At 47.1% G+C, this 15,748-nt stretch overlaps 1 protein-coding gene across 3 annotated transcripts in view; it reads right to left on the minus strand.

The window, feature by feature from the left end:
* Positions 1 to 280: 280 nt before the first annotated feature.
* The window catches only part of ampd2a (adenosine monophosphate deaminase 2a), a 51,325-nt gene continuing 35,857 nt past the window's right edge, over positions 281 to 15,748 (minus strand). For all 3 annotated transcript variants that reach the window (XM_079808179.1, XM_079808178.1, XM_079808177.1), the window contains 4 exons: positions 7,623 to 7,743; positions 4,170 to 4,343; positions 3,950 to 4,060; positions 281 to 2,894 (listed from right to left, as the gene is read on the minus strand). In XM_079808179.1, the coding sequence (XP_079664305.1) occupies positions 2,646 to 2,894; positions 3,950 to 4,060; positions 4,170 to 4,343; positions 7,623 to 7,743 (655 nt within the window). In that variant the 3' untranslated portion in view covers positions 281 to 2,645. The remainder of the gene's footprint in view (positions 2,895 to 3,949; positions 4,061 to 4,169; positions 4,344 to 7,622; positions 7,744 to 15,748) is intronic.

A 15,748-nucleotide genomic window follows, 5' to 3' on the forward strand; every position in this document is an offset into this window, starting at 1 on the left:
TCCTGTCGACCAACACAACACTCTTACACACGCTCTCACACACGCTCTCTTACATACACTCTCACACACACACACTCTCACAGACTCACACACACACACTCTCAGACTCACTCTCACACACACACACACACACACACTCTCTCACACTCACACACACACACTCTGAAGCTGTTAATGGATGCTGAAGGACGTGGGACACTAAATTCATATTTATTCATAATGTGGTTCTGATGATCAGGATCTGTATGTCGTCACTGAAGCACTCAGAGGAGATTGAATACACACATGCTTTATTGATATGAACAAAATACTCTCATCTGATCAGCTGTGGACTAACAATCTCATTCACAAAAAAATAAAGATATCATATATATATTTTGCACTATAACTTGTGATCATTTGCGTTCTCCTCATGCTTGGCTCTGTATCTGCTCGCTCCGCATGCTAATGTGAAATCGTGCTGGTGGAGCTCATGATGATGTGCGGTTCATTAATGGGAAGATCAGTGAGGATTAACAGTCGTGAGCTGGAGATGAGCTGAGCTGGAGATGAGCTGAGCTGGAGATGAACGGCTCAGCGGCGCCTCCTGCAGGACCGGAGGACCGGCGAGAACAGTTCAGCCTTCAAACTGATGTAGCAGTGAAACCAGCAAAATAAAAGCAGCTAAAGTAAAAGGCACATGAGGGAGCTGTGACATCATCACGGGCTCGTGACGGAGGTGCAGAGACACTTTCCTGTAGCTCAAACAGTAGAGCGTGGCACTAGCAACGCCAAGGTCATGGGTTCGATTCCCAGGGAAAGCAAGAACTGACAAAAAAAAAAAACTGTGTACCTTGAATGCAATGTAAGTCGCTTTGGATAAAAGCGTCTGCCAAATGCATAAATGTAAATGTAAATGACACACACACTCACGCTCGTTGCGTTGTGGTGATGTGTAGCTGAGACGTCTCTAGACATGCACTGGGGCAGGGAATGTTGCTTTGGTCCTGATGTTGAGGCGTTCTTCAGCGAGTGTGTGTGTGTGGGCGGGGCCATGGCTTCTCCAGTGTCCTGATTGGACGGGTGTGAGTGTGGGCGGGGTCATGGCTCATCTGTAGCATGCTGATTGGACAGGTGAGAGTTTGGGTGGGGTTATGGCTTCTCTAGAGCCCTGATTGGACTGGTACAAATATGGGCGGGGCTGTGGCTCATCTCTAGCATGCTGATTGGACCGGTATGAGTGTGAGGGGCTGTGACTCGTTTCTAGTGTGCTGATTGGACAGGCGGCATATGGGTGGGGTCATGGCTTCTCTAGTGCCCTGATTGGACAGGTGTGAGTGTGGGCGGGACTGTGGCTTGTCTCTAGCATGCTGATTGGACAGAAGTGTGGGCGGGGTCATGGCTCATCTCTAGCATGTTGATTGGACAGGGTTATGGCTTCTCTAGTGCCCTGTTTGGACGGGTATGAGTGTGGGCGGGGTCATGGTTCATCTCTAGCCTGCTGATTGGACGGGTATGAGTGTGGGCGGGGTCATGGTTCATCTCTAGCCTGCTGATTGGACGGGTATGAGTGTGGGCGGGGTCATGGCTCATCTCTAGCCTGCTGATTGGATGGGCATGAGTGTGGGCGGGGTCATGGCTCATCTCTAGCGTGCTGATTGGATGGGCATGAGTGTGGGCGGGGTCATGGCTCATCTCTAGTGTGCTGATTGGATGGGCATGAGTGTGGGCGGGGTCATGGCTCATCTCTAGTGTGCTGATTGGATGGGCATGAGTGTGGGCGGGGTCATGGTTCATCTCTAGCCTGCTGATTGGACGGGTATGAGTGTGGGCGGGGTCATGGCTCATCTCTAGTGTGCTGATTGGTTGGGCATGAGTGTGGGCGGGGTCATTGCTCATCTCTAGTGTGCTGATTGGATGGGCATGAGTGTGGGCGGGGTCATGGCTCATCTCTAGCCTGCTGATTAGATGGGCATGAGTGTGGGCGGGGTCATGGCTCATCTCTAGCCTGCTGATTGGATAGGCATGAGTGTGGGCGGGGTCATGGCTCATCTCTAGCGTGCTGATTGGATGGGCATGAGTGTGGGCGGGGTCATGGCTCATCTCTAGCGTGCTGATTGGATGGGCATGAGTGTGGGCGGGGTCATGGCTCATCTCTAGCCTGCTGATTGGATGGGCATGAGTGTGGGCGGGGTCATGGCTCATCTCTAGCGTGCTGTATGGACGGGCATGAGTGTGGGCGGGGTCATGGCTCATCTCTAGCGTGCTGATTGGATGGGCATGAGTGTGGGCGGGGTCATGGCTCATCTCTAGCCTGCTGATTGGATGGGCATGAGTGTGGGCGGGGTCATGGCTCATCTCTAGCGTGCTGTATGGACGGGCATGAGTGTGGGCGGGGTCATGGCTCATCTCTAGCCTGCTGATTGGATGGGCATGAGTGTGGGCGGGGTCATGGCTCATCTCTAGCCTGCTGATTGGATGGGCATGAGTGTGGGCGGGGTCATGGCTCATCTCTAGCGTGCTGTATGGACGGGCATGAGTGTGGGCGGGGTCATGGTTCATCTCTAGTGTGCTGATTGGAAGGGCATGAGTGTGGGCGGGGTCATGGTTCATCTCTAGTGTGCTGATTGGAAGGGCATGAGTGTGGGCGGGGTCATGGTTCATCTCTAGTGTGCTGATTGGACAGGCGAGCCCATGGGCGGAGCTGTAGATTGGCTGGGGGTGAAGGACAGCACGTCCTCCTCCTCGATGCGGTCCAGCTCCTGCGTTCGGATGGCTTGTGTGATGAGGTGAAGTTCTTCGCACAGCGTCTCGTGCCGGTACGCCACGCGGATGTCGGGGACGTTTGTGCGGCGGATGTCGTTACTGATCGGACCCTCTTTGCTGTAGTCGGGACCCAGCCAATAACCCTTAGCCTGAGACAGACAGACAGACAGAATAGGTGAGGACACGATTTTCTCCACATAAATGTCCACAAATTTATATATATATATATATATATATATATTTTTTTTTTTTTTTTGTTGCATAATTTGAATTTGAAGGGACCCTGATATTTGACATTGTGTGTGTGTGTATGTAATTGACCTATCGGTAAGCCCCTCCCCTCGAACGCAGATGAGCCAATGGCAGTTGAGTATCGGAACTCGGACATCTTTAGGTTTCAGCGCCATAGAGAAACATTGGAAAATCCGAAGCTCTCATTGGTTTGATGGTGTTTATGCTACAAAATGCTCAAATGTCGTGCCTGAGGTCCTGTAACACTGACTCCAGCGATCCTGAGAGGATTTTCTGTTTGTCATATGTTACGATTAAAGTCCCTGCTAACATACAAACCGAAATAACGAACTGTTCTCACATCATGTAACGCTGTAGGTCAAAAACACCAAGGTCTACATTTCAGTGCCTCTCCATATTAAACTGGTTATATGTAAATTAATTTAATTTTAGATATGTTTAAGGACTACATCATCTCCTATTTTGATGGGTATTATAGTCTGTGGCTAGTGAAACGAAGAGCTCGCACTCGCAGTTTATTGGAGTTGTTTTGCAGATACAAAGTTTACCAGTTATTAACTGCACCCCCGAAAAGGCATCAGCTCTGTGTGTATGTGTGTTTACTGTTAGTTGTGTGAGTGTTTTTGTGTAATTTGCTGTGTGTGTGTTAATGGTAATGCAACGGAGAGAGAGAGAGTTTGTGAATGAGACGTTAATGCGCACTTCTTCTGCTTTGTTTGTTCAGCTCTTACGATGATTTTTTGGAGTGAAAAAGGACATAATAAACCATCAGTAAAGTTTGGCCATCATTCGGACGGGGTATACGCTACATTCTGTCCAAAAACAATCACACTGACAGCTGTCATTGTAAGATATAGCAACTCCGTTTGTCTGTCCGAGTTAGCAGCAGTCACTAAGGAGGGGCAGGGCTTACCGATAGGTCAATTGTGTGTGAGTGTGTGAGAGACGTTACCCTGTGTGAGAAGCCGCTCATTAACACACTGTTTCTGGCCAGTTCACACATGTCACATGAGCTCAGTTTCCACACCTGAGCGGCGATGCTGTACTCCTCCATCAGAGGCTCCTGCAACACACACACACACACACACACACACACATAAATACTGTGGTACAGTTCATCAGGCGTTGAACCTGACACTGATGCTTGAGCGTCAGACACCAGATGAGCTCACCTTAGTGAAGTGGAACTGCAGCGGGTCGTCGGTGGACAGGGACACCATCAGGCCGCGGGACAGGTACTCGGGCAGAGGGTTGCGGTGGTAACTCAGAAACAGACTGTTGTTGCTGAGCGGAGACATCGCAATGCCCACCTGAGCCAGATAGTACAGGTACTGCAGGACTGGAGCCTGTGACACACACACACAGGTCAATCACGATTACTTCCTGTTTGATGATTCAGTCTGCGGTCGGGAAACGAGAACCTGTTCAAAATGCTCCTGAATGAATGACTCTTATGAAGCGGTTCTTTATAGTGATTCAACCACATACAGAGTGACTAATGTAGTGTGATTAGGGATGCACGATATATCGGCAACATATCGTTATCGGCCGATAAATTATTATTTTTGATGTTATCGTTATCGGTCCAATAAGAAAATTTGACCGATATAGTCAAGCCGATAGATAATGTATTATTTCCTTCAGCTGAGACGGACGCGCTGTCCACCATGATGGGTTTGAATTGCTCTAAATATGTTTGGAATCACTTCGAAAAGGAAAATACAGTTATGTGCAACATGTGCAGCGCAAATCTTCTATAATCTACATAAAATGATAATGAGAATAGAATAGGCTGTAAAAGAGGGTTGTGTTTCAGTGCGTTTGTTGAGGGAAGAGCGCGCCCACGGAGTTACACCTTCATGACGAGCACAGTCAAGTTCGCTTGTGCATTCACAGCCTTTTGTGCCATTGTAAGTTGTAATATTATATTTATTATTATTCTGTGTATGTAATATCATATAGGATGCGTTTGGTTGAGTTAATAAACGATGCAGTAAAGCACTTCATTGTACCGGCGCGCGCATTTCAAACAGAAATGCACAGCATTAATAACTACTGGGACTGTCCTATACATAACACTGCAATGAGAATATTTCTGTTATAAAACGTAGTGAATTCTCTGGGTTTAGTTGTTTTTCAGCGCGCTGTTGTGGGAAGCGTCAACAACGCATTCTGACCAGCACAGTCAAGTTCGCTTGTACATTCGCGTCATTTTAAGCATATGTAAGTCGTAATATTACGTTTTTGTAGTATAAACATCTGATTAAAGTCATATAGGATGTGTTTCGTTAAGTCAATAACCCGCAGTGCTTCACTGTACCGGTGATCATCTTCAGTTTCAGCACGCTCTCAAACAGGGGAAGAGCATCCACAGGAGTTATAACCCTTCACCCATGCGTGATTTTGTGCTAATATAAGTTGTAATATTATATTTATTTTGTATAAATATCTGATTGTTCTCATATATGATGCGTTTAGTTGTTAATTAAACTTCTAAGCGCTTCAGTTTATGGTTGTTCGTTCATTCTCTCCAGCTTCAGCGCGCTCTCAAACAGCAACATTATTCCTAATAGACTAGACTAATATTACAGATGTTTACTATTACTGTAATATTAAACATATTTTTTTTTCAAAAACACAGAAGCATTATTTTTTATAATTAGCACTTTTATTGTTCTCGTATCATTTCCATCAACAATATGGTTTGATTAAAACCATTTCTTTATCGTCTGTGCGGAGGTTATTTCATGCACTTGCATTCTGATTATTTATTATGCAGCCTAAGTAATGCTGTTCAATTACTTGTTTGCATTATTTAGGTATATTATTTTTATTTTTTAGACAATATAATTTTTGGTAACATTTTACAAATAAGGTCTCATTTTATTAATGCATTAACTATCATGAACAAACAGAGAGCAATAACCTTTGTTTCTTTTAGTAATAAAATGTTTGTGTTTTGTAACAGTCCATTCACAGTTCATACCTAATGTTAAAAGACACAACTTTGGGTCTGAATATGTTGAGATTAACATGAACTAAAATTAATAAATCCTGTTGAAGTATTGTTCATTCATTGTTGGTTAACTAATACTAACAAAAATGAAACCTTATTGTAAAGTGTTAAAAAAAATGTTTGGCCATAGGAGTGTAAAATTAATTTGAAAAGGTAAGGAATCTCACACTGGTTCAAATAGGCTACTGTAGTGTATAGGTTTGATTTATGTTGAAGTGTTTGGGACATGGCTTTTAATGGTGAGCCTTTTGTTTTTGTAATCAGGCTCTCAGAGTTTATAAAAATTTGTATTTAGATTTATCGGCCAATATATCGGTTATCGGCTTTCAAATATTAAGAAATATTGGTTATCGGTATCGGCCAAAATGTTCATATCGGTGCATCCCTAAGTGTGATTCATGAACAAATGACTCTTATGAAGTGGTTCTTTATAGTGAATCAAACGCATACAGAGTGACTGATGTAGTGTGATTCATGAACAAATGACTCTTATGAAGCGGTTCTTTATAGTGAATCAAACGCATACAGATTGACTGATGTAGTGTGATTCATGAACAAATGACTCTTATGAACTGTTTCTTTTAGTGAATCAAATGCATACAGAGTGACTGATGTAGTGTGATTCATGAACAAATGACTCTTATGAACTGTTTCTTTTAGTGAATCAAATGCATACAGAGTGACTGATGTAGTGCGATTCATGAACAAATGACTCTTATGAAGCGGTTCTTTATAGTGAATCAAACGCATACAGAGTGGCTGATGTAGTGCGATTCATGAACAAATGATTCTTATGAACTGGTTCTTTTAGTGAATCAAACGCATACAGAGTGGCTGATGTAGTGCGATTCATGAACAAATGACTCTTATGAACTGGTTCTTTATAGTGAATCAAACGCATACAGATTGACTAATGTAGTGTGATTCATGAACAAATGGCTCTTATGAAGCGGTTCTTTATAGTTAATCAAACGCATACAGATAGACTAATGTAGTGCAATTCAAGAACAAATGATTCTTATGAACTGGTTCTTTTAGTGAATCAAACACATACAGAGTGACTGATGTAGTGCGATTCAAGAACAAAATGATTCTTATGAACTGGTTCTTTTAGTGAATCAAACACATACAGATTGACTGATGTAGTGCGATTCATGAACAAATTCTTATGAACTAGTTCTTTTAGTGAATCAAACACATACAGAGTGACTAATGTAGTGCGATTCAAGAACAAATGATTCTTATGAACTGGTTCTTTTAGTGAATCAAAATCATGAACTCAAACAAGTGTAGGTTAAGCAATCAAACTTCATTAGTTACACAGTGTGTTTGATTCACTAATTCATATCAGCCATTCATTTAGGAATCATGGCACTTAAGTCTCATTTAATGTTTTATTAAAACAAAAAGTAGTGTGTTGAACAAATGATTCTTATGAACTGGTTCTTTTAGTGAATCAAACGGATACAGAGTGACTGATGTAGTGCGATTCAAATAAATAAGCAGAGACAAAATAACCGATTTCCCGAACAAATAACGATTATGAAGACCACATCGGTTCTTTTTATGAAATCAAATCTCCATAACACGGCCAGTGTAGTCCACGTACCTTCCTGAGCAGCAGCCCGTGTGAGATGTTTTCTGACAGAATGAATCCGGACACCAGGTGATGAATAGGCCCCGCCTCCCCGCAGTGAGGTCGCAGCACGAAGGTGTGGAAGCCCCGCCTCCTGCTCACAGACACAGTGACTGAGAGCGATTCAGGGTGATTGAGGGTGATAGAGAGTGATTCGGAGCGATGGAGGGCGATTCGGAACTATTGAGGGTGATTCAGAGCAATTGAGGGCGATTTGAGAGTGATTCAGGGCGATTGAGGTTGATTCAGGGCGATTGAGGGTGATGGAGGGCGATTCTGAGCGATTGAGGGCGATTGAGAGTGATTCAGGGCGATTGAGGGTGATTTGAGAGTGATGGAGGGCGATTGAGGGTGATTCAGAGCAATTGAGGAAGATTTGAGAGTGATTCAGGGCGATTGAGGGTGATGGAGGGCGATTGGGAGCGATTGAGGGCGATTGAGAGTGATTCAGGGCGATTAAGGGTGATTCAGAGCAATTGAGGGCGATTTGAGCGTGATGGTGGGCGATTGAGGGTGATTCAGGGCGATTGAGGGTGATGGAGGGCGATTCTGAGCGATTGAGGGCGATTGAGAGTGATTCAGGGCGATTGAGGGTGATTCAGAGCAATTGAGGGTGATTTGAGAGTGATGGAGGGCGATTGAGGGTGATTCAGAGCAATTGAGGGCGATTTGAGAGTGATGGAGGGCGATTGAGGGCGATTCAGAGTGATTCAGAGCAATTGAGGGCGATTTGAGAGTGATGGAGGGCGATTGAGGGTGATTCAGAGAAATTGAGGGCGATTTGAGAGTGATTCAGGGCGATTGAGGGGGATTCAGAGAAATTGAGGGCGATTTGAGAGTGATTCAGGGCGATTGAGGGTGATTCAGAGAAATTGAGGGCGATTTGAGAGTGATTCAGGGCGATTGAGAGCGATTCAGAGCAATTGAGGGCGATTTGAGAGTGATGGAGGGCGATTGAGGCTTGTGGGCGATTCAAAGCGATTGAGGCCGATTGAAAGCGATTCCGAGAAATTGAGGGCGATTCAGAGCGATTGAGGCTTGTGGGCGATTCAGAGAGATTGAGGGCGATTGAGGCTTGTGGGTGATTCAAAGCGATTCAGAGCAATTGAGGGAGATTGTGGGCGATTCAGAGCAATTGAGGGAGATTGTGGGCGATTCAGAGCAATTGAATGAGATTGTGGGCGATTCAGAGCAATTGAGGGAGATTGTGGGCGATTCAGAGCAATTGAGGGAGATTGTGGGCGATTCAGAGCAATTGAGGGAGATTGTGGGCGATTCAGAGCAATTGAGGGAGATTGTGGGCGATTCAGAGCAATTGAGGGAGATTGTGGGCGATTCAGAGCAATTGAGGGAGATTGTGGGCGATTCAGAGCAATTGAGGGAGATTGTGGGCGATTCAGAGCGATTGAGGCTTGTGGGCGATTCAGAGAGATTGAGAGCAATTGAGGGCGATTCAGAGCAATTTAGAGCGATTGAGGGAGATTGAGGCTTGAGGGCTATTGTGGGCGATTGAGGGAGATTGAGGCTTGTGAGCGATTGAGGGCGATTGAGGCTTGTGAGCGATTGAGGGAGATTGAGGCTTGTGCGCGATTGAGGCTTGTGAGCGATTGAGGGAGATTGAGGCTTGTGAGCGATTGAGGGAGATTGAGGCTTGTGCGCGATTGAGGCTTGTGAGCGATTGAGGGAGATTGAGGCTTGTGAGCGATTGAGGCTTGTGAGCGATTGTGGGCGATTGAGGCTCGTGGGCGATTGAGGCTCGTGGGCGATTGAGGGAGATTGAGAGCGATTTAGGGCAATTTAGAGCGATTGAGGGAAATTGAGGCTTGTGAGCGATTGAGGGCGATTGAGGCTTGTGAGTGATCGAGGGAGATTGAGGCTTGTGGGCGATTGAGGCTCGTGGGCGATTGAGGGTGATTCAGAGCGATTGAGGGCAATTGAGAGCTATTGAGGGAGATTGAGGCTTGTGAGCGAATGAGGGAGAATGAGGGAGATTGAGGTTTGTGAGCGATTGAGGGAGATTGAGGCTTGTGAGCGATTGAGGGAGATTGAGGGAGATTGAGGGAGATTGAGGCTTGTGAGCGATTGAGGGAGATTGAGGCTTGTGAGCGATTGAGGGAGATTGAGGGAGATTGAGGCTTGTGAGCGATTGAGGGAGATTGAGGGAGATTGAGGCTTGTGAGCGATTGAGGCTCGTGGGCAATTGAGGGAGATTGAGAGCGATTAAAGGCAATTTAGAGCGATTGAGGGCGATTCAGAGCGATTGAGGGCAATTGAGAGCGATTGAGGGAGATTGAGGCTTGTGAGCGATTGAGGGAGATTGAGGCTTGTGGGCGATTCAAAGCGATTGTGGGCGATTCAGAGCGATTGAGGGATATTGTGGGCGATTGAGGGAGATTGAGGGCGATTGTGGGCGATTGAGAGGGATTGAGAGAGATTGAGAGCGATTGAGAGGGATTGAGAGAGATTGAGAGCGATTGAGGGAGATTGAGGGAGATTGAGAGGGATTGAGAGAGATTGAGAGGGATTGAGAGGGATTGAGCGAGATTGAGGCTTGTGAGCGATTGAGAGGGATTGAGAGAGATTGAGAGCGATTGAGAGGGATTGAGAGCGATTGAGCGAGATTGAGGCTTGTGAGCGATTGAGAGGGATTGAGAGAGATTGAGAGCGATTGAGAGCGATTGAGAGGGATTGAGAGCGATTGAGAGGGATTGAGAGTGATTGAGAGCGATTGAGAGGGATTGAGAGCGATTGAGAGGGATTGAGAGGGATTGAGAGAGATTGAGAGGGATTGAGAGAGATTGAGAGGGATTGAGAGAGATTGAGAGGGATTGAGAGAGATTGAGAGGGATTGAGCGAGATTGAGGCTTGTGAGCGATTGAGAGGGATTGAGAGAGATTGAGAGCGATTGAGAGCGATTGAGAGGGATTGAGAGCGATTGAGAGAGATTGAGAGGGATTGAGAGAGATTGAGAGGGATTGAGAGAGATTGAGAGGGATTGAGAGAGATTGAGAGGGATTGAGCGAGATTGAGGCTTGTGAGCGATTGAGAGGGATTGAGAGAGATTGAGAGCGATTGAGAGGGATTGAGAGCGATTGAGAGGGATTGAGAGGGATTGAGCGAGATTGAGGCTTGTGAGCGATTGAGAGGGATTGAGAGAGATTGAGAGCGATTGAGAGCGATTGAGAGCGATTGAGCGAGATTGAGGCTTGTGAGCGATTGAGAGGGATTGAGAGGGATTGAGAGCGATTGAGAGCGATTGAGAGCGATTGAGAGGGATTGAGAGCGATTGAGAGGGATTGAGAGGGATTGAGAGAGATTGAGAGAGATTGAGAGGGATTGAGAGAGATTGAGAGGGATTGAGAGAGATTGAGAGGGATTGAGAGAGATTGAGAGGGATTGAGGGCGATTGAGAGTAATTGAGAGGGATTGAGAGGGATTGAGAGAGATTGAGAGCGATTGAGAGCGATTGAGAGGGATTGAGAGAGATTGAGAGGGATTGAGAGAGATTGAGAGCGATTGAGAGCGATTGAGCGAGATTGAGGCTTGTGAGCGATTGAGAGGGATTGAGAGAGATTGAGAGCGATTGAGAGGGATTGAGAGAGATTGAGCGAGATTGAGAGAGATTGAGAGCGATTGAGAGGGATTGAGAGAGATTGAGAGGGATTGAGAGGGATTGAGAGGGATTGAGAGCGATTGAGAGGGATTGAGAGCGATTGAGAGGGATTGAGAGGGATTGAGAGGGATTGAGAGCGATTGAGAGGGATTGAGAGGGATTGAGAGGGATTGAGAGCGATTGAGAGGGATTGAGAGCGATTGAGAGGGATTGAGAGGGATTGAGAGCGATTGAGAGGGATTGAGAGGGATTGAGAGGGATTGAGAGGGATTGAGAGGGATTGAGAGCGATTGAGAGGGATTGAGAGCGATTGAGAGCGATTGAGAGGGATTGAGAGCGATTGAGAGGGATTGAGAGCGATTGAGAGGGATTGAGAGCGATTGAGAGCGATTGAGAGGGATTGAGGGAGATTGAGAGCGATTGAGAGGGATTGAGGGAGATTGAGGCTTGTGAGTGATTGAGAGCGATTGAGAGCGATTGAGAGGGATTGAGGGAGATTGAGAGCGATTGAGAGGGATTGAGGGAGATTGAGGCTTGTGAGCGATTTAGAGGGATTGAGAGCGATTGAGAGGGATTGAGGGAGATTGAGAGGGATTGAGAGCGATTGAGAGGGATTGAGGGAGATTGAGAGCGATTGAGAGGGATTGAGGGAGATTGAGGCTTGTGAGCGATTGAGAGGGATTGAGAGGGATTGAGAGCGATTGAGAGGGATTGAGGGAGATTGAGAGCGATTGAGAGGGATTGAGGGAGATTGAGGCTTGTGAGCGATTGAGAGGGATTGAGGCTTGTGAGCGATTGAGAGGGATTGAGGGAGATTGAGAGGGATTGAGGGAGATTGAGAGGGATTGAGGGAGATTGAGAGGGATTGAGGGAGATTGAGAGGGATTGAGAGCGATTGAGAGGGATTGAGGGAGATTGAGAGCGATTGAGAGGGATTGAGGGAGATTGAGGCTTGTGAGCGATTGAGAGGGATTGAGGGAGATTGAGGCTTGTGAGCGATTGAGAGGGATTGAGAGGGATTGAGAGGGATTGAGGGAGATTGAGGCTTGTGAGCGATTGAGAGGGATTGAGGCTTGTGAGCGATTGAGAGGGATTGAGGGAGATTGAGAGGGATTGAGGGAGATTGAGAGGGATTGAGGGAGATTGAGAGGGATTGAGGGAGATTGAGAGGGATTGAGAGGGATTGAGGGAGATTGAGAGGGATTGAGAGGGATTGAGAGGGATTGAGGGAGATTGAGAGGGATTGAGAGAGATTGAGAGGGATTGAGAGGGATTGAGGGAGATTGAGAGGGATTGAGAGAGATTGAGAGGGATTGAGGGAGATTGAGAGGGATTGAGAGAGATTGAGAGGGATTGAGGGAGATTGAGAGGGATTGAGAGGGATTGAGGGAGATTGAGAGGGATTGAGAGAGATTGAGAGTGATTGAGAGGGATTGAGGGAGATTGAGAGGGATTGAGGGCGATTGAGGCTTGTGAGCGATTGAGAGGGATTGAGGGTGATTGAGGCTTGTGAGCGATTGAGAGGGATTGAGGGTGATTGAGGCTTGTGAGCGATTGAGAGGGATTGAGGGCGATTGAGAGGGATTGAGGGAGATTGAGAGGGATTGAGAGGGATTGAGGGAGATTGAGAGGGATTGAGAGAGATTGAGAGGGATTGAGAGGGATTGAGGGAGATTGAGAGGGATTGAGGGCGATTGAGGCTTGTGAGCGATTGAGAGGGATTGAGGGTGATTGAGGCTTGTGAGCGATTGAGAGGGATTGAGGGTGATTGAGGCTTGTGAGCGATTGAGAGGGATTGAGGGCGATTGAGAGGGATTGAGGGAGATTGAGAGGGATTGAGAGGGATTGAGGGCGATTGAGAGGGATTGAGGGAGATTGAGAGGGATTGAGGGAGATTGAGAGGGATTGAGGGAGATTGAGAGGGATTGAGGGAGATTGAGAGGGATTGAGAGGGATTGAGGGCGATTGAGAGGGATTGAGGGCGATTGAGAGGGATTGAGGGAGATTGAGAGGGATTGAGTGAGATTGAGAGGGATTGAGGGAGATTGAGAGGGATTGAGGGAGATTGAGAGGGATTGAGGGAGATTGAGAGGGATTGAGAGGGATTGAGGGCGATTGAGGGAGATTGAGAGGGATTGAGGGAGATTGAGAGGGATTGAGAGGGATTGAGGGAGATTGAGAGGGATTGAGAGAGATTGAGAGGGATTGAGAGAGATTGAGAGGGATTGAGGGAGATTGAGAGGGATTGAGGGAGATTGAGAGGGATTGAGGGAGATTGAGGCTTGTGAGCGATTGAGAGGGATTGAGGGCGATTGAGGCTTGTGAGCGATTGAGAGGGATTGAGGTTTGTGAGCGATTGAGAGGGATTGAGGGAGATTGAGAGGGATTGAGGGAGATTGAGGGAGATTGAGGGAGATTGAGAGGGATTGAGGGCGATTGAGGCTTGTGAGCGATTGAGAGGGATTGAGGGAGATTGAGAGGGATTGAGAGGGATTGAGGGAGATTGAGAGGGATTGAGAGGGATTGAGGGAGATTGAGAGGGATTGAGGGAGATTGAGGCTTGTGAGCGATTGAGAGGGATTGAGGGCGATTGAGGGAGATTGAGAGGGATTGAGGGAGATTGAGGCTTGTGAGCGATTGAGAGGGATTGAGGGAGATTGAGGGCGATTGAGAGCGATTGAGAGGGATTGAGGGCGATTGAGAGTGATTGAGAGGGTTTGAGAGGGATTGAGAGCGATTGAGAGGGATTGAGAGCGATTGAGGGAGATTGAGAGGGATTGAGAGTGATTGAGAGGGATTAAGGGCGATTGAGGCTTGTGAGCGATTGAGAGGGATTGAGAGGGTTTGAGAGGGATTGAGGGCGATTGAGAGGGATTGAGAGCGATTGAGGGCGATTGAGAGGGATTGAGAGGGATTGAGGGCGATTGAGAGTGATTGAGAGGGATTGAGAGGGTTTGAGAGGGATTGAGGGCGATTGAGAGGGATTGAGAGCGATTGAGGGCGATTGAGAGGGATTGAGAGTGATTGAGAGGGATTGAGGGCGATTGAGAGTGATTGAGAGGGATTGAGGGCGATTGAGAGCGATTGAGAGGGATTGAGGGCGATTGAGAGTGATTGAGAGGGATTGAGAGCGATTGAGAGGGATTGAGAGCGATTGAGAGCGATTGAGGGGGATTAAGAGCGATTGAGAGGGATTGAGAGCGATTGAGAGGAATTGAGGGCGATTGAGAGTGATTGAGAGGGATTGAGGGCGATTGAGAGTGATTGAGAGGGATTGAGGGCGATTGAGAGTGATTGAGAGTGATTGAGAGGGATTGAGAGGGATTGAGAGCGATTGAGGGCGATTGAGGGCGATTGAGGCTTGTGAGCGATTGAGAGGGATTGAGAGGGTTTGAGAGGGATTGAGGGCGATTGAGAGGGATTGAGAGCGATTGAGGGCGATTGAGAGGGATTGAGAGTGATTGAGAGGGATTGAGGGCGATTGAGAGTGATTGAGAGGGATTGAGAGGGTTTGAGAGGGATTGAGGGCGATTGAGAGGGATTGAGAGCGATTGAGGGCGATTGAGAGGGATTGAGAGTGATTGAGAGGGATTGAGGGCGATTGAGAGTGATTGAGAGAGATTGAGAGGGTTTGAGAGGGATTGAGGGCGATTGAGAGTGATTGAGAGGGATTGAGGGCGATTGAGAGCGATTGAGAGGGATTGAGGGCGATTGAGAGTGATTGAGAGGGATTGAGAGCGATTGAGAGGGATTGAGAGCGATTGAGGGGGATTAAGAGCGATTGAGAGGGATTGAGAGCGATTGAGAGGAATTGAGGGCGATTGAGAGTGATTGAGAGGGATTGAGGGCGATTGAGAGTGATTGAGAGGGATTGAGAGGGATTGAGGGCGATTGAGAGTGATTGAGAGGGATTGAGAGGGATTGAGAGGGATTGAGAGCGATTGAGGGCGATTGAGGGCGATTGAGGGCGATTGAGAGGGATTGAGAGGGATTGAGGGCGATTGAGAGTGATTGAGAGGGATTGAGAGGGTTTGAGAGGGATTGAGGGCGATTGAGAGGGATTGAGAGCGATTGAGGGCGATTGAGAGGGATTGAGAGTGATTGAGAGGGATTGAGGGCGATTGAGAGTGATTGAGAGGGATTGAGGGCGATTGAGAGCGATTGAGAGGGATTGAGGGCGATTGAGAGTGATTGAGAGGGATTGAGAGCGATTGAGAGGGATTGAGAGCGATTGAGAGCGATTGAGGGGGATTAAGAGCGATTGAGAGGGATTGAGAGCGATTGAGAGGAATTGAGGGCGATTGAGAGTGATTGAGAGGGATTGAGGGCGATTGAGAGTGATTGAGAGGGATTGAGGGCGATTGAGAGTGATTGAGAGGGATTGAGAGGGATTGAGAGCGATTGAGGGCGATTGAGGGCGATTGAGGCTTGTGAGCGATTGAGAGGGATTGAGAGGGTTTGAGAGGGATTGAGGGCGATTGAGAGG

Source organism: Gobio gobio (assembly GCF_949357685.1).
Source record: "Gobio gobio genome assembly, chromosome: 24".
NCBI classification, from domain to species: Eukaryota; Metazoa; Chordata; class Actinopteri; order Cypriniformes; family Gobionidae; genus Gobio; species Gobio gobio.